Source organism: Drosophila subobscura, chromosome U (genome assembly GCF_008121235.1).
Source record: "Drosophila subobscura isolate 14011-0131.10 chromosome U, UCBerk_Dsub_1.0, whole genome shotgun sequence".
NCBI classification, from domain to species: Eukaryota; Metazoa; Arthropoda; class Insecta; order Diptera; family Drosophilidae; genus Drosophila; species Drosophila subobscura.
Genome location: NC_048534.1, coordinates 14,803,267 through 14,827,187, shown reverse-complemented (window position 1 = coordinate 14,827,187; position 23,921 = coordinate 14,803,267). Strand labels below are relative to the sequence as shown.

General features: G+C 35.2%; 8 protein-coding genes across 14 annotated transcripts; 4 read left to right on the top strand and 4 right to left on the bottom strand.

Annotated features, from left to right (window-relative positions):
• Positions 1-88: 88 nt before the first annotated feature.
• On the bottom strand, positions 89-23,494 carry LOC117902395 (putative serine/threonine-protein kinase STE20-like). The gene is made up of 6 exons (XM_034813721.1): positions 23,485-23,494; positions 23,129-23,134; positions 1,513-1,824; positions 823-1,239; positions 496-732; positions 89-320 (listed from the first exon to the last, which is right to left on the bottom strand). The coding sequence occupies exons 3-6, from the start codon at positions 1,817-1,819 to the stop codon at positions 256-258; spliced, it is 1,026 nt and encodes a 341-aa protein (XP_034669612.1). The 5' UTR covers positions 1,820-1,824; positions 23,129-23,134; positions 23,485-23,494; the 3' UTR covers positions 89-255.
• Positions 2,316-4,874, bottom strand: LOC117902394 (schwannomin-interacting protein 1 homolog). 2 transcript variants are annotated; one of them, XM_034813719.1, is made up of 7 exons: positions 4,537-4,874; positions 4,019-4,409; positions 3,779-3,867; positions 3,559-3,631; positions 3,057-3,370; positions 2,725-2,993; positions 2,316-2,602 (listed from the first exon to the last, which is right to left on the bottom strand). In XM_034813719.1, the coding sequence occupies exons 1-7, from the start codon at positions 4,819-4,821 to the stop codon at positions 2,545-2,547; spliced, it is 1,479 nt and encodes a 492-aa protein (XP_034669610.1). In that variant the 5' UTR covers positions 4,822-4,874; the 3' UTR covers positions 2,316-2,544. The 2 variants fall into 2 exon arrangements, with proteins under 2 accessions (XP_034669610.1, XP_034669611.1); XM_034813720.1 differs by lacking the exon at positions 4,019-4,409 and having other exon boundaries at positions 2,318-2,602; positions 4,537-4,626.
• Positions 6,328-10,008, top strand: LOC117902393 (tyrosine-protein kinase transmembrane receptor Ror). Its single transcript, XM_034813718.1, is given in 9 exon segments — positions 6,328-6,569; positions 7,388-7,540; positions 7,601-7,739; positions 7,741-8,201; positions 8,343-8,559; positions 8,701-8,905; positions 8,969-9,413; positions 9,485-9,617; positions 9,677-10,008. Coding segments are annotated over 9 exon segments (2,058 nt in total). The 5' UTR covers positions 6,328-6,468; the 3' UTR covers positions 9,881-10,008.
• On the bottom strand, positions 10,720-12,360 carry LOC117902398 (probable elongation factor 1-delta). Of its 3 annotated transcripts, none has more exons than XM_034813727.1 (3): positions 12,203-12,360; positions 11,847-11,942; positions 10,720-11,295 (listed from the first exon to the last, which is right to left on the bottom strand). In XM_034813727.1, exons 1-3 carry the CDS (start codon positions 12,287-12,289, stop codon positions 10,729-10,731), a joined length of 750 nt encoding a protein of 249 aa, XP_034669618.1. In that variant the 5' UTR covers positions 12,290-12,360; the 3' UTR covers positions 10,720-10,728. The 3 variants fall into 3 exon arrangements, with proteins under 3 accessions (XP_034669618.1, XP_034669619.1, XP_034669620.1); XM_034813728.1 differs by having other exon boundaries at positions 11,853-11,942; XM_034813729.1 differs by lacking the exon at positions 11,847-11,942 and having other exon boundaries at positions 12,203-12,354.
• On the top strand, positions 13,627-15,560 carry LOC117902396 (cyclin-dependent kinase 1). 2 transcript variants are annotated; one of them, XM_034813722.1, is made up of 3 exons: positions 13,637-13,857; positions 14,576-15,079; positions 15,276-15,560. In XM_034813722.1, the coding sequence occupies exons 1-3, from the start codon at positions 13,709-13,711 to the stop codon at positions 15,514-15,516; spliced, it is 894 nt and encodes a 297-aa protein (XP_034669613.1). In that variant the 5' UTR covers positions 13,637-13,708; the 3' UTR covers positions 15,517-15,560. The 2 variants fall into 2 exon arrangements, with proteins under 2 accessions (XP_034669614.1, XP_034669613.1); XM_034813723.1 differs by lacking the exon at positions 14,576-15,079 and having other exon boundaries at positions 13,627-13,857.
• Positions 16,350-19,801, bottom strand: LOC117902392 (prolyl endopeptidase). Its single transcript, XM_034813716.1, has 9 exons — positions 19,662-19,801; positions 18,931-19,553; positions 18,518-18,660; positions 18,215-18,374; positions 17,949-18,068; positions 17,799-17,879; positions 17,350-17,741; positions 17,030-17,302; positions 16,350-16,950 (listed from the first exon to the last, which is right to left on the bottom strand). The coding sequence occupies exons 2-9, from the start codon at positions 19,540-19,542 to the stop codon at positions 16,542-16,544; spliced, it is 2,190 nt and encodes a 729-aa protein (XP_034669607.1). The 5' UTR covers positions 19,543-19,553; positions 19,662-19,801; the 3' UTR covers positions 16,350-16,541.
• Positions 20,549-21,775, top strand: LOC117902397 (ribosome biogenesis protein NSA2 homolog). Of its 2 annotated transcripts, none has more exons than XM_034813725.1 (2): positions 20,549-20,602; positions 20,902-21,775. In XM_034813725.1, the coding sequence occupies exon 2, from the start codon at positions 20,919-20,921 to the stop codon at positions 21,696-21,698; it is 780 nt and encodes a 259-aa protein (XP_034669616.1). In that variant the 5' UTR covers positions 20,549-20,602; positions 20,902-20,918; the 3' UTR covers positions 21,699-21,775. The 2 variants fall into 2 exon arrangements, with proteins under 2 accessions (XP_034669616.1, XP_034669615.1); XM_034813724.1 differs by lacking the exon at positions 20,549-20,602 and adding an exon at positions 20,642-20,786.
• On the top strand, positions 20,583-22,566 carry LOC117902399 (ubiquitin-40S ribosomal protein S27a). 2 transcript variants are annotated; one of them, XM_034813730.1, is made up of 3 exons: positions 20,583-20,602; positions 21,843-22,181; positions 22,328-22,566. In XM_034813730.1, exons 2-3 carry the CDS (start codon positions 21,861-21,863, stop codon positions 22,475-22,477), a joined length of 471 nt encoding a protein of 156 aa, XP_034669621.1. In that variant the 5' UTR covers positions 20,583-20,602; positions 21,843-21,860; the 3' UTR covers positions 22,478-22,566. The 2 variants fall into 2 exon arrangements, with proteins under 2 accessions (XP_034669621.1, XP_034669622.1); XM_034813731.1 differs by lacking the exon at positions 20,583-20,602 and adding an exon at positions 21,794-21,805.
• Positions 23,495-23,921: the final 427 nt, after the last annotated feature.

The following is a 23,921-nucleotide window of genomic DNA, read 5'->3' as shown; positions in this document are numbered from 1 at the left end:
ATGCGTCCAAAATAATACGCATTGCAATCTTGTTATCTAAAAACCTCTATGGGTCTTCAAAGAAGCATACGACGCAAACTCACAGCTCTTGTTTAAATATAAATTGTTTAGCGAATTTATTGAAGTACATATATTACAGTTCATATGAAGTCGGCGAGATAGCAACAGAGCATATTATTTAGAAGAAATCAACTCATATTAGTATCAGTAACTTAGTAACTATTCAACCATTTTAATGTACTGCGTTTACATAAATTAAAAACACCATTTGATATCTTCCAAATGTTTCACACTGGCAGAAGCTGCACGCAAAGGCTCATCTGAAAAAATTAAGATTAAAAAAATGTTAATTCAATTATAAAGAGATTTTTTTAAAACAAGTTGTTACGCTTGGATTGACATAAAAAATAGAAAAATATCAAGCTTAGTCCTTGATAGACTCAATATTGCGATCTAAATCTAGCTCAACTACACTCCAACTGCGCTCTTACTTACCTTTAATATAAGTACAGCTTTGAAGATCAAAATTCAGCCCTTTGAGCTGATCTGAGATACTGGAATTCCGACATTGCTTAAAAAAAGAATGTGTCATCAATTTCTGTGCACTCCAGCGACACGTAGGATTTTTATTTAGGCAAATTTCCATGTACTGGTGAAAGTCATCTGAAAAGGTTCTCTGGTTGTTCGTGGCACCAGGGACTGCGTCTCGGGAGTAATGAACTGAACTTAATCCTGAAACAATAAATAATATTTATTGCGGTTTTGTACTTTTCTACTAGGAGCGTGTTCCCAATACAGGAAGTTCTCGCTTCCAATAATTACCTTGACTGGATTTATCTGACAACGAAGGCAGATTTCCACGAATTTTTTCTGTGCACATGAAAGTTAGTTCTGAATCCAAAAATGGTTGAAAACCATTTGCCATTTCATAAGACGTGATTCCAATCGAATACAGGTCACTCTTTTCTGTGTATCCATATAAATTTTGATATAATATCTCTGGAGCTGTCCAGTTCAAATTTTCTGCCTTTCCGACTGTTGATCCATATAAAACTTTATCTCTTTTGCCTTGGTTAATAAAAGACCGAGAGTCCCGAAAATTTGATAAAATTGCTTTATTGCGATCTAACAGTATACTTTTAGCCCTCAAAGATCCATGAACGAAGTGGTGAGAGTGTATGTACACCAAAGCAGACATAATATCTTTGAATATCAGTGCTATTAAAATCTCCGGAAATCCTGTAAAACAATGAAAATATTATTATTATTTCTAAAAATATTATAAAATATAATGTTATGTAAATGTTTTCACAACGGAACAGCCAACAAAACTTTGGCCCTAAAAACCCAATTCTTGTGCCGTTTTTAAATTGTAATTTTTAATTCATTCGGAGTCTGGAAGTCTGGATGAAAAACTTGGTTCCTCTAGCTCTTCTGGTCCCTGAGTAGTAGACGCACATAGGGACGAACATAGTGAATAATCTTTGATCAACAGAATGATAATGAACTTACCAGAAGTGAACACATTTTCAAGTAGTGTTTGGCAGTTTCCAAAACAAATAAATGGAAACACCATGTACACATAATTCTTGTCAACAAAACAGTGCAGCAGGCTATTTATATTTGTATGTTGAAACTGTCGACATTTTAAAACATCTTCACATATCCTCGTCACTTTATCCGCTTGTTGTTCCACTGAAATTTGCTTGATAACTACACATTTGTTTGAATTCAGATAATTGGCCTTGTATACTGTTCCAAATGTTCCGGCTTTAATTGTGGAGTTTAATTTATAGTCGGATATATTATTGCTAAACATTGTAAATATACACGGTGGACGGCAGTGCGACCGCGGACGTGTCGGTAAAATATACGGTGTGACCCTCAAAAAAATACCGAAATATAGCTTCTCATTTTCAAAATATACTGAAAAAATAGCTACATTGTTTTTGGCAGCTCTTTCTAGGGCGGATGAGTAGCCATCAGACTGTTATGAATTGATGGGCATCATTTCCCTGACTTCCCCTCTCTCTATCTCTCGAGCAATAGAGACTCGACAAAAACAACTGTTAACCGCTTAAGAAACCGCAGGACTCTCTATGCAGATTTATACTTACAAATGTGTTTTTAGCCATGACAATTTCCGTGTATGTGCTTATGTATATCGCTTTATTACAATATTTTATTTTATATTTATGGTAAATTTGTAAATTAATAAACTATTAATACAACAATGAATAATCCAAATTTAATATTATTAAAAATATACATTTTAAACATAGAAGGAATAATATAATACATTGTTCTTGGAGATAAGTGTTTTTGTTAGGTCTCAAAATTCTAAAGAGTGCATATAATATTTGATAGACTTTGCTTGAATTTTATTAAATTTATTTGTTCGCCATTAGCTACAGTGCTTTGACAAAAATGTTCGTATTTGCAGACTAAAGGTTAGCTGAAATTTATAAAAACTTTGCATAAGGTACCATAAGGATGATTCAAGAAATTGTTACAGATTTTGAATAGGTTTGATGGCAAATATTCCTAAAAATCCGTCGGTAGATCAGGATCTCTTGACTTATGCGGAGCACTTGAGCTATTTCTGAAAATATTTTACATTTTCTATGAATAAACTCAGTTATCGAATTGATTATTTCTTGAATTTTGGTAGTGGGTAGTTTATGTGTATAATACATTTAAATACTGAACATAATAGTTACTTACAAGAAGTTATTGATTTTTTCAAGATCATGCAATATGACGTCTTGATCCAAATGGAGATCGTCACGCTCTTTCAGACTTTCCAAAAGATTAACATTTAGTTGCTGAATAATCGCTTGAAAACGATCCACTAATAATTGTAGAATCGTTATATTTACACCTGTGAGTAATTGCCTTGATATCCAGCGATGATTTGAGTCCATATTTATGCCAACACTATAAAGCATTGTTCGTATTATGTCCACGATACGCGTAGCGCCATTATTCTGGCTCTAAAATTCGGATAATTAATAATGAAACAAAAAAGGTACATTCCAAAGGAAATAAATAAAGACCTTTATTTTCCTTTGTGCTATTTTCCTTGATTGGGCTAAAGCAAGTCGAACCTCTATTTGAAGCTTCGATTGTTTCGTAAAAAAGAAAGTCTGGTCATTAGGTTGCCGTTCCTGCGTTTTCTTCATATTGCCATTTGAATTATTAATATATTTTTGTTTATTGTTGATTTGGTGATTTGCATAATCTTTATTATATTTTGTGGAATAAAAAATGGATGGTCTTCGAAGTACTCCACTTGCTAACTTGGGACAAGTTTCAGAATCGGAGCTATAGCTTTCAGTGTCCGAGCAGATATCCTTTTTCAATTCTAAGCCTTTAAGATGAAATACAAATGATTTTATAAATAAATGCATTTTAAATCTGTCAGCTCTACTTATCAATTTCTGATAAAGCCGTGTTTTTCTTTACATGTTCCACTTAATATTGATATTATATATAATAAAGGTGTATTTTTTGTGCAGTACACCAGCAAGTTTCCTTGCTATTTGATGTTATACTCACTTTTAATATTGTTTAAGAGATTTTCTTCTTTAAAGGCCAATCTTTTGCAGATTTCATCTCGGTTGTAACGACGCTGTAATAAAAAATAAATGGGCCATGTTTTCAAACACAAATTATGAAACTAAGTGTATAATATTTTCCTGCTATAATGGCATTAAACATGGAGGGAAAACTGTTTGGAAAATCGCCGAATTTTTTGGTAGTGGGTTGAAATACTAACCTTTATTTCAATTTTGTTCGCCATTTTAAAGTGGTTTTGAAATGTTTCCAAGTCCATGTCAAGAGCCACCTTGTATGCATCAAATTGTTCTATAAAAGTATATTCAACTCATTAGTAAATAGGTAACCAGTTTGTTTGTGTTGTTTGACGCCTATATCCCAGAGACTTTAATGGTTAGAGTCACCAAATTTTGTGTAAAGACTCATGAGATATCACAACATAGGTAGCATATTTAATTACCTAAGAATTTTGGAGAGGAATTGTCGTTTGCATAAATAACGGGATGTTCCACGTATTGTGCCCAACATGAAGAATTGAAGTATCGACTACTTCTTTGTATTTTGATGTTTTCAGCCAAAGGTTCCATTTTCTGACAATTGTTTGTGATTTCCCCCAAGTAACTTTCAGTTTCACTCATTATATATTTTTGTTGATTACATTTCTTATAGTCAAATTTATCCGGAGGTAGTTGTCGCTCATCATGTGACGACTTTCTACACTTCATTTTTGTTGGTTCATGTCCACATGGTGTATTTTTCAACCTAATTTTGCGACTGTTGTCTTCAGAACTTCGTAATACATTTAAATTCCGTAACGCTTCACCACCATTTGAAAGCTCTGCATCGCTTATCTGAAAATATAATTGTTAAATAGGCATTTTAGATCTTAATTGTTGAATACATTCAGTCACGCTTCCAATTCTTGTAATAATTTTGTATTGTCTTTTATTATACATATCTTTCTCTGTGTTCACTTACCTTAGATAAATTTAAAACATGTAAGCTTTCCATAAGCTGCTTTCTTTTATAACCTGTGAAAAGTAAGTCAAATTCACGTTCCACTTCCTCTCCAAAATCTCCGACAATGTCAATTTGACGTGGTCCAGGAATTTGATCTTTTTTACAAGGCCGTTGAGAATTGTTGATTTTTGTTATACAATTTTCACTAATACAATAAATTAGTTCTGGTTTATTTAACATTTCTGTTGATATTTCTGATAATGATTTCTTATTTACATCATTGTGTATATTTGTTGATGACATTTTTAAAGAAATTGAGCCGCTTTCCAAAAAGAACACAGATCTTTTCCCACTGGAATATTCCTTTTAGGTTCCCTCCTGAAAGACATAAATAAAAAAGGATTGCGTTAAGGTTTTTTAAAATATTATTTTATTACGAGAAAGAGGGCAGTGCGAAGATCGAAGGGCCTTAGCAACTCCTCTCAACTGAACAAAGTGAGTCGACCTATCACCCTGAGCCACACTTTGACTTAAATTCGGCCGGCAAATTGCAGGGTTAGTCCAGTAGAAAAGAACGTAAATATCATAAGGATCGAGAAATGGTTTCATATCTAACATCCTTGGCATAACAGCAACAATTAACAAAAAAATCAAGTCACTTCAGCCAGTGGTGTGAACTGGGGGGCGGTTGATTTTATATTGATAAATAATTATTTTGAATTCACTGATGGAGCCGTTAGGTCGTATTCCATTATCATTAGTAGATATTCCATTAAATAAATTTACACACAATATGTACGTATATATATGTGTTGTAGATAATATAATTTGAAGCCCCGCAATATTAACCAATATACACGATTTCAAGGTTAACCAAGAAGACTAACGAGCCAATATATTTTAACCTCCGGCAAACATAACATTATCGACAATACATTTAAAATATTGCAAACTATTTCAGCTGTACTTATTCACATTAATGAGAGATTTTACTTGTAAGCTTTAAAGAAAAAACGGTGACTCGTTGAATTAAATATATGTAAATATGTATGTAATTAAATGTCGAACCTAAACATTTCGACTTAGGCTTGACTCATGCGCAGATAAAAAGGACCCTAACTCAACACTTCACATTGTACATTTGTATTGGGACACTGCTCCATGGTTTAAATTGTTTGGTTGTCTTTTGGTATGTTAAGCGTATCCGAGCGCATACAAAGTGAACATATCTTCTAGATCAGATCGGGCTATGTATTATTATTGATAACTATCCGTTGCATTGACTTTATGTCTGAAGCTAAAATAAAACGAAAACTAGATTTTCGAGTGCGTTTCAAGCTTCTTTGTAATTATAAACATTGCCATTGTAATTACATTACTGACTCGATTTTTACTCATCGAAAAGAACAAACTTTTTATATCGTTAAATAAATATTTCTAAAGGCATTCGCGTATTTATTTATTTCACATGAAAAGAATTTGTTCTGTTGTCCAGATCAAGACCAAGACCAGCGAGAGAAAGAAAGAAAGATGCGAGAAGTGTAACAGCACGGAATGCATTTACACCTCTGGTCACTCTCTGCCGCTAGCAAAATATTTGGCACGTTTTGCTAACAAACCTGTTTTCGGATGTGAGTACTAGGATTATAGAACAAATTTATCAATTTTAAGCCGCTAGCAAACTAAAATTTGAGAACTAAGCTTTAACAAAATCAAAATAAAGGTCTACCATACGCATTTTGTTTGAAAGGATAATAGTCCTGAAGACCAATATTTTAGTCTTTGTGCTATCGATACATCGATAAGGGATCAACAACCCCTATTAGGCTGATAAGGGAAGAAAATTGCATTTATATTTTAGACAATATTTTCATTGTAAAAGTCAAATATGTCAATTAAATTACTCCGATAAATATAAATAAAGTATTAGCAAACCTAAAACTGTTCAATATGGTGAAATATTTCAATTTTATTCTGAGCATTCTAGTAATGCTACCAGCAATGAAAAATCAAGATGTGTTCGCCAGTAATGTTGTGTTTGGAATGAATGGGTAGGTGCAAAATATCCTTTAAAAAACAATGATTTCAATTTAGATATTTATGTATAGTTTGTGTTGATTTTTTGGAATTATGTTTTTTCCAATAAGATTCTCGGCCTATGCTTGTGAAAATAGAGGTCGCCAAGTAAACAACGAATACTGACGATTGCCTGTCACACTGCAAGTTATTCCGGTACTCCAAAAGTTAAGAAGCTTTTATGTTTGTGGTTGAAGTGATGTGCGCAACGCTCAGAGTGAACGACTAATATTTATTTTTGACCAGCATCAATTTTGCATCCAGACTGCCGTAATATCACACTGTTACAAGTGTATTTAAAAATGTACACATATGTACATATGTTCATATGTACATTCATTGCCCAGGCCGCTGAGAAAGCGCCGATTACCGTTACAGGTACCGTTAGTTGCTCGCCTGCAAAACGTTGCCATGGCCGTGGACGTGTAGTTTGACGCGGCTAGGACTTACTTTCCGCAATCCGCTTATGTGTGTTTCGGGAATCTACCTGCAGTATTGTATCGTTTTGTGCAACTGGATTGCATTGCTTACTAACTTTAGCAAGTGAGTTGGTTCATAAAGAATCATTTCACCGCCCGAAACCGGAGTTTAGGTTAATTGCGAATAGTCTTTTATTTGCTGTTACCGTTGCCAGAAGTATAAGTATTGTTACCGGCTTATTAATAACAATTGTGGTCTGTAGGATGAGGCCAGCCGTATTTTCGACATCGCTTTGCTCGTTTGAAGGGAGCTTGCCCCCTAGTATACATAGATATACAATATAATTTATTTGATCTGATGTTGTTTTTTACAGCTTTCAGCAATCTTCAGGAATTTGTCATTTATACAATGGGACCATTTGTCAAGATGTTTTAAGAAACGTCCACGTTTTCATATCGCCGAATCTCACCATGAATGTCATAGAGGAACGACTGAAAGCCGCTTATGGTGTAATCAAAGAATCAAAGTAAGCTTTTTTTTTTAAATTATAAAATCATTTGGAAATGATTAAGACTCCTCCTTTCAGGGATATGAATTCGAATTGTCGAATGTATGCCTTACCCAGTCTATGCTTCAGTTCGCTGCCAATTTGTCGAACTCCTGAACGAACAAATCTATTGTACTTTGCAAATGTCGCAACGAATGCCAAGCGTTTGAAAAAACCAAAATACAACTACACGAAATAAGAGAACTAAAACTAGAGATATTAAAAACATAAATATGTTTTTAAAAAAAAAGTCCACTGTTTATGAGGATGTGTTCAGAAACGATATTTCGAGTAACTACCCACCAACCAGAGAATCTGAAAATGTAAAACGCATTTGTCGGGAAGAATGCGAACTTTTAGAAAATGAACTTTGCCAAAAGGAGTATGCCATTGCCAAGAGGCATCCCGTCATTGGTGTGGTTGGAGTGGAAGATTGCCAAAAGTTACCTCCCCATAAAGATTGTTTGTCTTTGGGAATAACTATTGACGTAGATGAAAATGAGAAATGCTACTGGGAGAACGGTTCAAGCTATAGAGGGATACAAAACTCATCAGTATCGGGAAAATCTTGTTTAAGATGGTCTTGGTTAATGAAAGAAATATCCGACTTCCCCGAACTTATTGGTCAAAATTATTGCAGGTATGTACATATGTGTGTTTTCAAACCTGTATTTTATCTGTCTGATTTTTGTACCTGAGACAAGCCTTTAGTAATTATTTTTGAAGATTCAATGACACCACCGGATAAACATTTAAAAATTTGTTTTATTTTTCTTTCTAGGAATCCCGGAAATGTTGAAAGTAGCCCTTGGTGTTTTGTGGATTCGTCGAGTGAACGATTTATTGAACTTTGTGATATTCCCAAATGTGCTGAAAAGATTTGGATTACCATTGCGTGGACGACCGGAGCAACCATCATAGTTTTCATAATATTTTTGTCCATATTACTTCTTCAAAGGAGAAATTTTATGCACTATGGGATGAGCAATATTCAAAACGTACGTAATGGAGCGAACAAATTATCTATTGAGCGAGCATAACAGTCCCAGGCTAGACAGTATTGGGCGTCGATTGCTGCTCACAGCCTTTTGGCATTAGACTTGACACCCATACCTAATGATTGCAATTTTACTCTTCAGATAAATACACCTAGTGCTGATAAAAATATATACGGAAATGCACAGTTTAGCTCCAACCAAGATGTGGGAAGAATTCATCTAGGCAATATTTCGGATAATATTTCCATAGGACCCAAGACCTCGGAACGAAACACTATGCTGAGAATATCACATTTCACATTGCAAGACGTTGAGTTCTTAGAAGAGCTGGGCGAAGGAGCTTTTGGCAAGTTATTTCATTAAATATTTAATGTTTTTTGCATGATAACAAATGTATACATAATTGCAGGTAAAGTTTATAAAGGACAACTGAAACAATATAATAAAACCGTCACTGTTGCTATCAAGGCCCTGAAAGAAAACGCTTCATTGAAAACGCAACAAGATTTTAAGCGTGAAATTGAACTAATATCGGACCTAAAGCACCAAAATATTGTCTGTATATTGGGTGTAGTTTTGAATAAAGAGCCTTACTGTATGCTCTTCGAGTATATGGCTAATGGTGATGTGCACGAGTTTTTAATTTCGAACTCCCCAAGTGAGGGTAAATCACTTACACAGCTGGAATTTCTACAAATTGCATTGCAAATCAGCGAAGGAATGCAATATTTATCAGCTCATCATTACGTTCATCGGGATCTGGCTGCTCGTAACTGTTTGGTCAATGAGGGATTGATCGTCAAAATATCTGATTTCGGATTGTCCAGAGATATTTACAGCTCAGATTATTACCGGTACGTAAATATATATATCTAACCTTTGGCTTATTTGGCTCGTTTAATTCAATTTATATTTGTGTTTTAAGGGTCCAGTCAAAGTCGCTATTACCTGTACGCTGGATGCCATCAGAGTCTATTTTATATGGAAAATTTACAACAGAAAGTGATGTTTGGTCATTTGGAGTACTGCTTTGGGAAATATACAGCTATGGAATGCAGGTAAATTCTGTGATACGATTTGGATTCTAAATACCTGCATATATTTCATATTTTTGCAGCCATATTACGGTTATAGCAACCAAGAAGTAATCAGCCTAATTCGGTCAAGACAGTTACTTTCCTCTCCAGAAAACTGTCCAGCAGCAGTTTATGCTCTTATGATAGAATGCTGGAATGAGCAATCAGTAAAACGTCCTACGTTCACAGACATTTCGAACCGTTTAAAAACGTGGCATGATGGGCATATTAATGAAAATAACTAAGTAAATAATGATAGTTGTATTTTCGCTATAATATTACATTTTCTACAAATCTCAGTTAATATACGTTTAAGTTTTCAATGAAATAAAAAACTTAGCCATGTGATTACTGGGTGTTGGGCACAAATTTCAACTTACAAAAGTACTTTCGACTCGTTATTGATATTAGAACTGGCTCGTAAAAGATATCATAAAAGGTCAGCAATCGATTCCTTTTTGTGATAGCTTAAAACCTTTTATTCCATTTTGTTCCCATAATAATTTTTTCCGTTTATTTATTTGTACATATTTGAGGATATGTGTATGTAATAAGGATATTAAATATATATTATATTGTCAAAATTAAAAAAATAATTACGCCGCTGCTGCATATTAAATTACATTTTGTTCTCCTCCGGGCTCGCCCTTATTGGCGCCTGGGCGTCACCGGAAAACGTCGATAATTCGGGGCCTGGTCCAAATGGTAGCCCCCAGCACGGATGTTGAATGTTGAACTTCGAAAAGGGAAAAGACCGAAGCCACGCCACGCCACAAGCGGAAACCCTCGCCCTTCCCAAGAGGTGAAATTCCTACTTAAAGTTTAAGCGCTTACTTTTTAGTCCCAAATATGTGTAAGTTTGAAACAAACTTGATTCAGTGTAATATTTTATAAGGTCGGAAACGTTACCCTCTGTACTTTACGCTTCGACCATCAAATCTTTAACTCTTCGAGTACCGGGTCTGAAAATAGATCCTTTTAACTGTAGTAGTACTTATTATTAAACGAACAACTTTCTACAAGACTCCAAATATTCCAATTTTTATTTTGTTGTTTCTGTAGAAACTACAAATTTTATTACATATTACATCTCTTAAATTTTGTTGAATGCAGCTATGTCAACGCTTTGGACAAAATCTTCTAATTTTTCTATTTCTTCAGTAAGCCAATCAATAGAAACTTTATCATCCTCAACAACACATGAAATACTTAATTTCTTAATTCCAAAAGCGACTGGGACAAGTCTAGAAGCTCCCCATAGTAATCCTTCCAAAGTAATTTTTCGGATTTCCACTTCCATAGCTCCGAGGTCAGTTTCATCATCCCATGGTTTAACGTCTAAAATTAGACTTGACTTTGCTATTATTATAGCTTTAGTTGATTTCTTAGCTTTATAAGCGGCCAGTCGTTCCTCTCTTATGCGTACAGTCTCCTGAGTTTCTTCTTCACTATCAGAAGCAAATAAGTCGACATCATCATCCTCTTTCACGTTACCATTGGAAATACTCAGCCGATTCTCAACGGCTTGGAGGCGCTTCAATACATCGGAGTGTTCTTGTAATAATTTAACAAATTTAGATCTTAGATCCGCATTTTCATTTTCTAGCAGCAATATTCTGTCTAGAACCTCCGACCTGCTCGTATCATTAGTAACATCAATCTGAAATAAAGTATTTTCAGTTTATTAGAGACTAAAATTATAGTTCAATATAAAAAAGTAGATAGAATTATAATACAGAAAATTGATTTAGGAGAATTTGTTGAGAAAGTCTAAGGTCATATAGTGGACTTGAACAATTATAAATGTACTATGGTTTTCTCTATGGGGAAGGTTTTTACACGAATCCTATTAGATCCACTAGAAACTTTATTCTCTTCCACTTTGTAGATCGAATTGTGCATTGCATGAGCCATTTACAATCTTTCATGTTCGCGACCGATTTGGTTCAACGAGTTGCGCGACATGCGGCTCTGTTGGTTCTCGCATAGACCACTTAATTGATGCATTCATTGCATGTTAACAACATCAACATATCTATCAATGCATAGATGAGTCAATTAGTCGTATAATCGAAGCTTACTTTTGGGGACAACGAGTCTAAGAGATTTAAATGCACCCTAACCTACAATTAATTTATCTGTCCAACAACCAGACATATGGTTGCGAGAAAAGGTAAACACCATTTAAGAAACAAAAATAAATAAAATTACCTTTACCTTTTCCAGAGAGGTCTGTATATGTTCTCTAGCCTTTGCAATTTCGGACACTAAAGGGCTGTAGTGGTGGCTCACTTCCAGAGGTGTAACCTTAAAAATAAGACCAAAATTTATAAGTCTTGTGTGTTTGCATGGATTAGATAGAATTGGGCCATATATTTTTATACCCGGTACTTGATGAGTTAAAGGGTACATATTATAAGGTTATTAGATTTGTACATATATATATGTACTTTTATTAATATCATATATGTAGTATGTATGTACATACATATGTAAAATCAGAAGCATCTATTAAGAATAGTCCTCTTATACTTTTGACTTTTCGGATCACGGAAAAAGGAACTTACCTTCAGTACGACTTCGTAAAACCTTTTTTCTGCCAAATCATATCGGCCTTTATCCGTCCAAAACAAGTCCAAAGCTTCCACTCTCATTCTGATTTTTTTTTTGCACGTTGGTAAATAGGACGAATAGAAATATACAAGGTTTCGATTTTGAAATTATACAACAGACAGATGGCGTCAAGATGACGACGAATGTTCACTGTCCTATATAACATGGAACGATGGAAACCGGAACACAAACTTAAAATTTATCCATACGAAATACTTTATTTGTGTTCTCGTAAGTGACAAAAAAAAGAATCGCTCATCTTATCGTGCATTATATAATTGCTACATATTTCCTAATATCCCATGAAAAGTTTCTTTGATGAAAGTAAATTATGTATTTTAAAACAGGAATACAACAAAACTTGAAATTCTTATAAGCTTAATTTAATTTTAAATAAAAAGGGCACCGCCGGACAATCCGTGTGTCACTATGAATAAAAAAACTACAAGCAACCAGTGCTACCTCTTTCTTAATTCATATTAGGAAGAGTCGCTAAACTAATTTCGAAGACATTACTGTTGGCAATATGTCACAGCGCAGTGAATGTGTGAAGTTGTTCTTCAGCAATACAGTCAACCTCCGAAGCAGGAATTTGACTTGTCAGATTAAAATGCAAGCTGGTGGGTCTGGTGGTTGACTTTATTCGGCGACATATTGCATTTTTGCAGTTGAAAATAGGAGATAAAACACTTGTTTATTGCATTTCCGCATCGTTGAATCGGACTTATTCAATAATTCAATATTCTTCAGGTAGTGCTTTTATACAAGATTTGCATATGTTTTCAAATTTTATTTTGTAAACAAACACAAAACAGAATATCCTTAGAGCATGAACTCTACCCAGTTTGGTCACACTGGGCATCGAGCTAAATTAACGCACTTTGTGTCGACATTAAATGTAAGGCCTCTAATATGCACTAGGATTAAGCAATGGTGTAATATATACACAAACGTACTTAACAACTACTCTAAGCCAGTTTTATTAATATCATAAAATCATTTTTGTGAGCATTGTGACAAAAAAACAACCTTAATTTTTATTGTGTGAGGAAAAAAAACCGCAAACTCCAGAAAAATATGTGTGAAAATAATAAATAAATATGAGCATCAGTTCTCCTTCGTACAATTTTCTGTGGCCTTCCATGATTATGTTGATTTCCAAAACACAAATCGCAAAACCTGAGTCTGCTAAAATGCTGCTATCAGAATATCTGTCTTCCCCTTAATTAACAAGCGTTTCAAGAGTTTCAAAATATATTCCAAATGCATTGTCTTGTTGTATACAGTCTAGTAAAACTTAAATGTTTTGCTTAAATGTTTTCTTATCAAGTTCCAAATGCTATGTCTGTCAATCGATATATTCTAATTATTCTTGTTTTCGAAAGTCTGGCAACTTCTGGATTTAGACGCCTCTAAGAACGCGGAAATTTGAATTGGCCTTTTAATTTATAAATTTAGAAATGGAGGACTTTGAGAAAATTGAAAAGATTGGAGAAGGCACCTACGGCGTGGTTTATAAAGGCCGCAATCGACTCACAGGTCAAATTGTGGCAATGAAAAAAATTCGCTTGGAGTCTGACGACGAAGGAGTCCCGTCAACTGCTATCAGGTAAGGCGAACTCGTTTTGAACACCCCAACAATTGTTGAATGTTGCCTTTCTTATGCAAGTGTATTATTACACGTGAATTCTCTCTTTCATGTGTATGTCCCATACATACATAAGTGTAATGTCTGTATTTATTTCTGCTGCATTTCGAACGGGGCTACGCTTTCAAAGCCGAGCGTGGATTCCCAGCTTAACTTAGATATTTTGATACATTCGGATGTACATGCGTACATATTTTTATATCTATTTACATTCTAAAGGCACACAATTAAGAAATTGCTTTTAGTGAAACTACAAGCCGAGATGCGTATACCGGCTTAATGGTATATGTGTATACGCACATACATGTGTATGTACATACAGTAGGCACTCATATTATTCGTACACCATGATCACTCTTGTCACTAGACTCTAGTTTGAGCAAATATAGCTTGGCGTACTGTTAACGTAAACAGAAAGAGTTGCAAACAGAAAGCACTTACAATTCAAATGTAGGAAACGTACAATTAACTTTTTTTGTCTTTATGATGTCTAAAACTCTTTTACACAAGGTATTGGTTCCCTATGCACTAATATTGACACTATATTGACCCGTTCCTAGTGAGAGCGGAAGCGAGAGCATAGCAATGTTTTTAATGATCTTGCTCTGACGGATTAGTACATGCAAACGCTGATTTTTTCGGACACATTTATATTATTTTCTTATCTTTTTTGTTTTAGAGAAATTTCTTTACTCAAAGAACTAAAACATTCAAATATCGTCTGTTTGGAAGATGTATTAATGGAGGAAAACCGCATTTATTTGATATTTGAATTTTTATCAATGGATCTTAAGAAATATATGGACTCGCTACCTCCAGAGAAACTTATGGATAGCAAACTTGTGCGAAGCTATTTGTTTCAAATAACAGATGCAATTTTATTCTGCCATCGTCGAAGAGTCTTGCATCGGGATTTGAAACCTCAAAATTTACTTATTGACAAAAATGGCCTAATTAAAGTAGCGGACTTTGGGCTGGGAAGATCTTTTGGCATTCCAGTGCGCATATACACTCATGAAATTGTTACTCTGTGGTACAGAGCACCCGAGGTATTACTGGGCTCTCCACGATATTCATGTCCCGTCGACATATGGTCCATTGGATGCATTTTTGCCGAAATGGCAACGCGGAAACCCCTTTTCCAAGGAGACTCTGAAATCGATCAATTATTTAGAATGTTCAGGTAATTATACTTCTTAATTTTACATTATTTTGATTGATTTAACATTTACTTACACTTTTTCGGTACTGAAATGGTTGTAACTCTTAAGAGGAAGCATTTGCAAATGTATTTGTGACGCGTTCGAACGCGTCTAGCAACGTTCGTCGTAGTTTCTCATAACAATAACTAATCTTAATTTACTTTTATTATTTTACAGAATTCTCAAAACACCAACTGAAGACATTTGGCCAGGCGTAACGTCGCTTCCCGATTATAAGAATACTTTTCCTTGCTGGTCAACAAATCAATTAACAAACCAGCTTAAAAATCTCGATGCCAATGGTGTAAACCTTATTCAAAAGATGCTCATTTATGATCCAGTGCATCGTATATCAGCAAAAGATATTTTGGCTCATCCCTACTTTGATGGCTTTGAAGCAGATTTAATTTCAAGCTAACTTTCGGAATATTGATTCAAATTAAACATTTTATCAACCAAAAACTTGTTCATATTTAAATTTAAATGATTTTTTAAAGTAAAGGGGAATGGGAGATGGCCCTCCCTGAGTTGAGGTTGTTCGGACAGTTTAAATTTAGTACAGAGTAGTATGAGTATTTATATGGCAATGCAATTATTCTGACATTTTTGTTGAAAAGCCAGAGATGGAAAGCCCTCTTAAGCCAGTCACTCTCTCTACGGCAGATCTGTTTGCATATCTATTTTATAGGACTTTTTACAGCGCTGTCGAATAATTCCATGAGATTCTGATATATTTACTCTGATATACATGGACGGTGAGTGTTAATGCATCCTCTTGGTCGAAGAGGGCGCGCTCCGAGTCGCTTGCAATGAATGCATTGAACAGTACTTATACATACATATGTATGCACGTCGAGGTTTGGTAGGAAGCAGAGAGTGCAATACCAGGCGTCTTTATTTACATGGGACAGCCACAGACCAGGTGCTGCCCTGCGTTAAAGGCTTTTATATCCTGGGTTTTTGTAACAGTGCTTACGGTGGATTTAGGCTAGCCAAGACATACTGTTGGACAAGCGGTAAGAAAATTGGGACTCAAATTGTTCTCCTGTTTGGCAAATTAATATTGGAAATATTGATTTGTGTCGTGTGGAAAACTTGCGGTCCATGTCTCCATCTCTACGTCGAAGCCTCTCTCTCCCTTTTTTGGCAGTCGAGCAGTGCCCACAGGTTATCATTTGCACACTCGTACACATTTCCACTAGTCGTAACTAAGATCAAAAGGAACTGATCAGACTAAAAAGATGCTTTTTATGGAACTGAATACAGCTCAAACGTTTTTATTTACTAAATACACATAGCACAATATAATACATAATCAACATTATATATATAACATTTCGAATAAATGTATTATTACAAACCAAATTATATTGCATTGGTTTGCTGCCATGCGGAAACATTTCTATTACATGTAGTTAATTTTTAGAAATGCATTTTGCTTTATTATTCGTCTTTTAAATTGATTGTATCAACGTTAAGACTTTTGGACATAAACGTTAGAATGTCCGTTGCCTCCTCAATTTTCTTGGAGGTTGGTTTGCCGGCACCATGTCCTGCTTTTGTATAAACCCTCAATAGCAGAGGATTATTTTGATATTTGGAATTGCGTACAGCGTCCTGCAAAGCGGCAGTAAATTTGAATGAATGCAAGGGGCTGACCCGATCATCGTGATCGGCCGTCAAAATCAAAGTTGATGGATACTCCTCTTCGTTGCTACTGGGTGTGTGCACATTATGCAGTGGGGAAAACTTGTAAAGATTTTCAAAGTGCTCCTTTTCTGATGGATTTCCATAATCTGAACACCAGGCATGTCCAATGGTGAATTTATGAAAACGCAACATATCCATTACTCTGTTGAAGATTGAAAATGTAGTGTAAGTATTTTATGCTTTTAATTAATTCAAAAACAAACAATTTGTAGTTTACGAACCCAACTTGTGCAACAGCAGCTCCAAACAAATCGGGACGTTGATTGATGCAAGTTCCGACAAGAAGGCCTCCGTTCGAGCCACCTTGAATAACTAAACGGTCTTTGGACGTGTAATTATGATCAATTAAATACTCAGCAGCTGCTTGGAAGTCGTCAAAGACATTTTGCTTATTCAATAAGCGACCACCATTATGCCATTTTTCGCCATATTCTCCACCGCCCCGTAAGTTGGGATAGGCCAACACGCCATCAAATGTGTCTATAAACATAAGTCTTTGCGATTGGTTAGATAGAAATTCAATATTATTAACTTTACTTACCCAGAGAGTCCAAAACATGGCAGCATACTAATATTGAAGCCACCATAACCGTAGAGAAGGCAAGGTCTCGGCTCAATGGTATCTCGTTTCGTACGAATTATAAACATAGGTACCTTAGTACCATCCTTACTTTTATAAAATATCTGTTCAACAATGTAGTTTTCTCGACTGAAACCTTCCAAGTTGAGCTTTATTTCGCGAAACACTTTTGGCGGCTGCTCTGGGGTTTTAAAATCAAATTGATAAATAACTCCAGGGCTCAAAAATGAAGAAAAATTGTAAAAAATTTCCGAATACTTCTTCTCGCCTGAAGTTCCTACAATGGTGCCGATTTCTAAATCAAATTCACGCAATAGTTTTCCAGTTCGAAGACAATTGGCTTGCAAAACGGTCTAAAATAAAATCAATTAATTATTTATAATCTTAATTTTGTGGTTTAATTTGCTTACTTTTACATCTCTAATATAACATAGCAGTAGCTTGTCCTCATCCACGCACCTAACCCAGTCTAACACATCAGTCTTGTGCTCCTAAGTGATCGAATACGTGTTGTTTGTTAATTATAATGTTATGTTATCATAAACATATTAATTACTTACTGCTATTAGAGTTTTCCAATTGTTTTCTTCTGGTTTCTCGAAGTCAATAATTATAACTTGATAATTGGGTGCCGATTTATTTGTACGAAAATACACCTTTGACCCTTCGTTGGTAATATACTAAAAAAAAAAAACATGTAGGAAAATATCTTAAATCAGAACGATCAACGAGAATGCATTGGTTTTGACAGATCCGCGTTTGGATACGTGAGTACCCCAAACTCCAATGGTACTCGTAATGTTTAGAAATAAAACAAGTTACTTACATCATAGTCAGCTTCAAATTTCTCCACAACTTTTTTAGTATTCAGTTTTGAATTGATTTCTTTACCCGGTTCAAGGTCTGCATAGTACACAATGTTGTCTCGACAATCCTTAACGATGGCCAGTATTAAATATTTCCCACAATCAGATACTACAGATTGACTAAAAAAATAAATATAATGTCAGGTTTAATTAAATGCATAACCAAACGGTATTTAATTGAAAATTATTTTCGAAGGATTGGTCAAAGACATTTTCTAAAAATTATTTAAAAGACCACCGATAGCTACAAAAATTAATCTTACATGCGCCAATTAGGTTCCTCCAGAAATTCCACAACAAGGGTATCTTTATCCTGACTTTCTCCCAGTCGATGATAGTATAGTTTTTGATGTTCATTTTGACTTGTCTCAGAGCCATCTGTTTTTCCACTTTGCTCAGGATATCTCTATAATACAATTATATTGGTATCAATAAAAACGAGGAGGAACGTTGTGAAACACTGCCTAAGCAGCGTCACTACTTTTATATCTGGTACTTAGTCAGTATATACATACATATGTATGTGCGTACGTATGTACATGCATTCATAGTTTTCATATATAAATTTTAATCGAATTTTACATTTTAAATTCAATATACATATGTATACAAGTATGTATGTACGTACCACGTATATATTTAAAAATATCAAACCTGTCTTTTGACCATTACTTACACAATAGAAAAATCCCTTATTATCTTTGGTCCATGATATTTCTGAAAACTTAACTTTGTTAAGTATTTCATCCAGGTCTTTACCAGTCTCGGTATTTCGAATAAGTATCTTGATCCAATCGGACCCACTTTCACTTAATCCATATGCCATAAAGCTGCCGTCATCTGAAAATGACTTTTGAGCCAAGGCAATTGTACCATCATCAGATAATTGATTGGGATCTAGGAATTCTTTGCTTTCTCCACTCAACGAGGTTTGTTGATACATAACGCTCTGATTTTGCAGACCGGTATTCATAAAATAATAATAATATTTTCCATGTTGCATGGGGCAGCCATATTTGGCATAGTTCCATAATTTGGTGAGCTTTGAGTTAATTTTCTTCCACTCATTGCAATTTTCCAGGAACGGCCGACTTATATTATTTTGAGACGTAACAAACTCTTGCGTTTCTGTTGAATCCGGATCCTCAAGCCAACGGTATACATCTTTCAATTGAGTGCCATGGAAGGTATCTTCTACAGCTTCGTCTTTCCGAATAGTTGGATATACGATAGGCTCTATGACTTTTTTTGACAAAGCCACAGGCTTTTGTTCAGCGATTTTTGACATATCTCGTAAACCTTTGATAAATTGTACATACAAACATACACATGTAAAAGAAAATATATTAGTCATTGTATATAATTGTCTGTCAATCATTAGCATTAAATATAATATGAGCAACTTACAAACAAACCGAGGGTGTGAGGTTCGAGGCAAAAAAATCAAGTAAACGTTGAAATGATAATGAAACCCGAAAATTTCGATGCATTTGCAGTTCTATCTACAATAAATTTATAAGAAACTCGATAGCTCGTACCGATATACCTTAAAGTGCTCCAATAATTATTCGATATATTGGGTACTCCTGGGTGTGACTCAATTTAGATATTTACATATGGGCTGTTCAGACCGGGACTGGGTCAAGCTTCTTTGCGTCTAACCGGAGACGCTGTTTTTTGTTACATACATATGTAGATTATGGATAAGGGACTGGTGATGGCAAAAAGTTGCGTCGCTTTCTGATTCATGTGCGTCTATTCAAATTCAAAATTCGGGATATTTTCAAAAATAAATTCGTAACTATTTGAAACCCAGCATTAATATTTTAATACAACAATATATATCTAATAACTGGTTAACATTGTTTATACATTAAGGATTGTTATTTAAAAATTGGTGCAAAACAGTGTTCCTTCCTTCCGTCTGTCAGAGACTTCGCAATTATGGGTGGAGCAGAAATCGTGAAGGATGTAGCTTCTTGGTTTGGAATTTCTTCATGCAGGCTGTAATAATGATCCAATCTGGCCCTTACTCGTGGATCTCATAGATTTTGACAAAATTTTCGTATTTATATAATAATATATAAAATATGTTAAAATCAAATAAAAATATAGAATATTGTATGAATTAGACGACGGAAAATGTAACACGTATGAATTGACGCCCTTGATTGGGCTATTTGTGAAACGGGGCCACTAGAAACCATTCGTGTTCCATTTTATCTGTTCCAAAAAAAATAAACCGCACCGAATCTTTGAATAATAATTGCAACCATGTGAAGTAAGATATTTCCGGTCACGCTTGCGGTTTGGTTCTTTCTTTCTTTTAATTCTGTCGTCGCAATAGGGTAAGCATTTTTCTTCTCCTAGAATTTCGAAGTTTAGGGAGTTTGCCTAGCGTAGATAATTATAAGAAATAGATTCAATGGGAGTGTAACTTATTGTGCAATATTTTACTCCTTGGTTCAGTAAAATAAAAGCGGTGCATAACATTTAAAAGCAGTTTAAAAAATCAAGGCAATTTTATTTAAGGTAAGTTATAAGTTGTGTTTGGGCTGTTCGATTCTGAACAACTTCAGAGTGTGTACCCATTCATACATATCCGCCTTAAACTGTATCAAAATGTAACTTCCGACTTATATTTCAGCGCTACAGACTGTAATCATGCCTCAAAATGAGTATATGGATCGTCACAGAAAGCTGTACGGAAGGCGGCTTGATTACGAAGAGCGTAAACGTAAAAAGGAAGCACGTCTTCCTAAAGACAGAGCCCGTAAAGCACGGAAGTTACGCGGAATCAAAGCAAAATTGTTTAATAAGGAGCGTCGAAATGAAAAGATCCAAATTAAAAAAAATATTCAGGCACATGAGGAGAAAAAACTGAAAAAACAAGATGAGAAGGTTGAGGATGGAGCTTTGCCGCATTACCTGCTTGACAGGGGAGTCCAGTCAAGCGCTAAGGTGCTGTCCAATATGATCAAGCAGAAACGCAAGGAAAAAGCTGGAAAGTGGGACGTACCCATCCCAAAAGTTCGCGCTCAGTCAGATGCTGAAGTGTTCAAGGTTCTAAAGACTGGAAAAACGAAGCGCAAAGCATGGAAGCGAATGGTTACAAAAGTGACATTTGTGGGAGAGAATTTTACTCGAAAACCACCTAAATTTGAACGTTTTATTCGACCAATGGGACTGCGAATGAAAAAAGCACATGTGACCCATCCAGAGTTAAAAGCAACCTTCCATTTACCTATTATCGGTGTTAAGAAAAATCCAAGTTCACCAATGTTTACATCGTTGGGTGTCATTACCAAAGGCACTGTTATAGAAGTTAATATCTCTGAGCTGGGATTGGTGACACAAACTGGAAAAGTAGTGTGGGGAAAATATGCACAAGTTACAAACAACCCAGAAAATGATGGTGTTATTAATGCAGTACTTCTGGTTTAATGGATCAAGAAATATCTTTTTAAACTTAAATTTTCCCAATAAATCCAGATCTAGACAAAAGAAAAGCGTTTAATTATTATATTTAGTGTTGTTTTATATTAAATTTTGTGTATTAACTTGGCACTTTGAATTACTTTTTTTCAGTTTGGTGACGACTAAGCCATGCAGATCTTTGTTAAGACCCTAACGGGCAAGACCATAACTCTTGAGGTCGAACCGTCGGATACCATCGAAAATGTCAAAGCCAAGATTCAGGACAAAGAAGGAATTCCTCCAGATCAACAGCGTTTGATCTTCGCTGGCAAGCAACTGGAAGATGGCCGTACCCTGTCTGATTATAACATTCAGAAGGAGTCCACCTTGCATTTAGTACTGCGTCTTCGTGGTGGCGCCAAGAAACGCAAGAAGAAGAACTATTCCACTCCTAAGAAAATTAAGCACAAGAGGAAGAAGGTCAAGCTAGCAGTCTTGAAGTACTACAAGGTATATACTCCTGCCGACTTGGAAAATATGATAGAGATCTGTTCTTGGAATTCTTGAGTTTTGATCTTGCGCTCGGTTGACTTAACTTCTATTTGATTGACTCCATACTAAAGTCTGATGATTTAACTCTATTTAACATTCAACAGGTTGACGAGAATGGAAAGATTCATCGTCTGCGTCGTGAGTGCCCTGGAGAGAATTGTGGGGCTGGAGTTTTCATGGCCGCTCACGAAGATCGTCATTATTGCGGAAAATGCAATTTGACATTTGTCTTCAGCAAACCCGAAGAAAAGTAATTCAAATGCCAAACGGCTGATTTTGAACATTTATATGTTTGCATTCAACAAATAAAGATTGTAATTGATTTACACAATTGATAACAGAAAAATGTACTATCTTTTCATTACAAAGCTGTGCCAGCAGGCTTACAAGTTCTTTGACATGATGTATGTACATAAGTACATAAGTGCATACCTTAGCTTATTCTTTTCTCTTTTTGCATGAAGCATGAAGAAGTATGCGAGCGAGAATAAGCAAAATAAACATACATAGGTAGGTGCTGGATGGGGGGGTGTGGGTTTGGCACTAGTCATGAATTTCGTTATTGTGGCTATAATAATCATCTATGTATGTATATTTGGATCCGATAGATATGGCCATTCTCTACGGAACTGCGTTTTTGGTTTTCTCATATCTTCAATCATTGTGGATGTAGCCGAACTTGTAACAGTGTGATACCACATCAGTCTGCCTGTAAAATATTTTATGGGTTCTGAGATCTAGGCGATCATCAAGACGGACGGACGTACAGACATAGGGTCTGAAAAGTAGTCTATCTGTGCGTTACATTTGTATGTACACAAGTGCATCCACATTGCGCAGAAATATAATGTTTGATCGAAAAGCGATGTTATCAATATATGTATATTTTTCAAAAGTGGGGGTGTGGTAATTTCCAATCTTCAAATTAGATTCGATGCGAAGCGTTAACTGAGATCGGTGAAAATGCGAATGTTTTTATTGAAAATGGAGTGTAAAAATATTTTTTGCTGTAACTCTTTATAGAATGTGGCCCGAAATATAGCAATAAAAGGTTAGGGCTATTTTTTTAAATGGATTGGCAGTCCGAGAAGAATATTAGAGGCGCTAGTTTCCAAGGGAAAGTTCTGCCACCCTGCCTGCCATTCCACCCTCCCGCTGCGATGTTCCTAATCTGCACGTTTCTTTGCGAAATTTATTCGATGATTTTCAAATACAACCATAAATAATTTGCGTTCGGATCGAAAAAATGAAATTCCCTGAAAAATGCAATTATGACTGACAAGAAAATGGGAAAACAACAACAAAACACATCATAACTGAAACAAATCAGCAGGAGGAGCATAAACCATAAAAACAACAATAACTTAAAAAAAAATGGAAGAAAGAGCAGAAAATGTATGTGGTAAGTTTAACAGATTTACATTTTATTTTTACCTACTATTATTAATATTTTACACTATATGCAGCCAAAAAAAGAGAATTTCAGGTGGCACCATGAAATGGTCTGAGATGGCAGAATAATATTGAAGATTTGCGTGGATCCCAAAATAACATGGACAAAATGCACCTAGAGAAGCAAAAGGAGCAAGGGATGCACTCTTCCAGGAGCTAATTAACAGCCAAAAAAAGTTCCAAACTAAATGTATGCATTTTCCAATGAGTTTCAAATGAAGGCTTTGATTGAATTAAGCTTATACA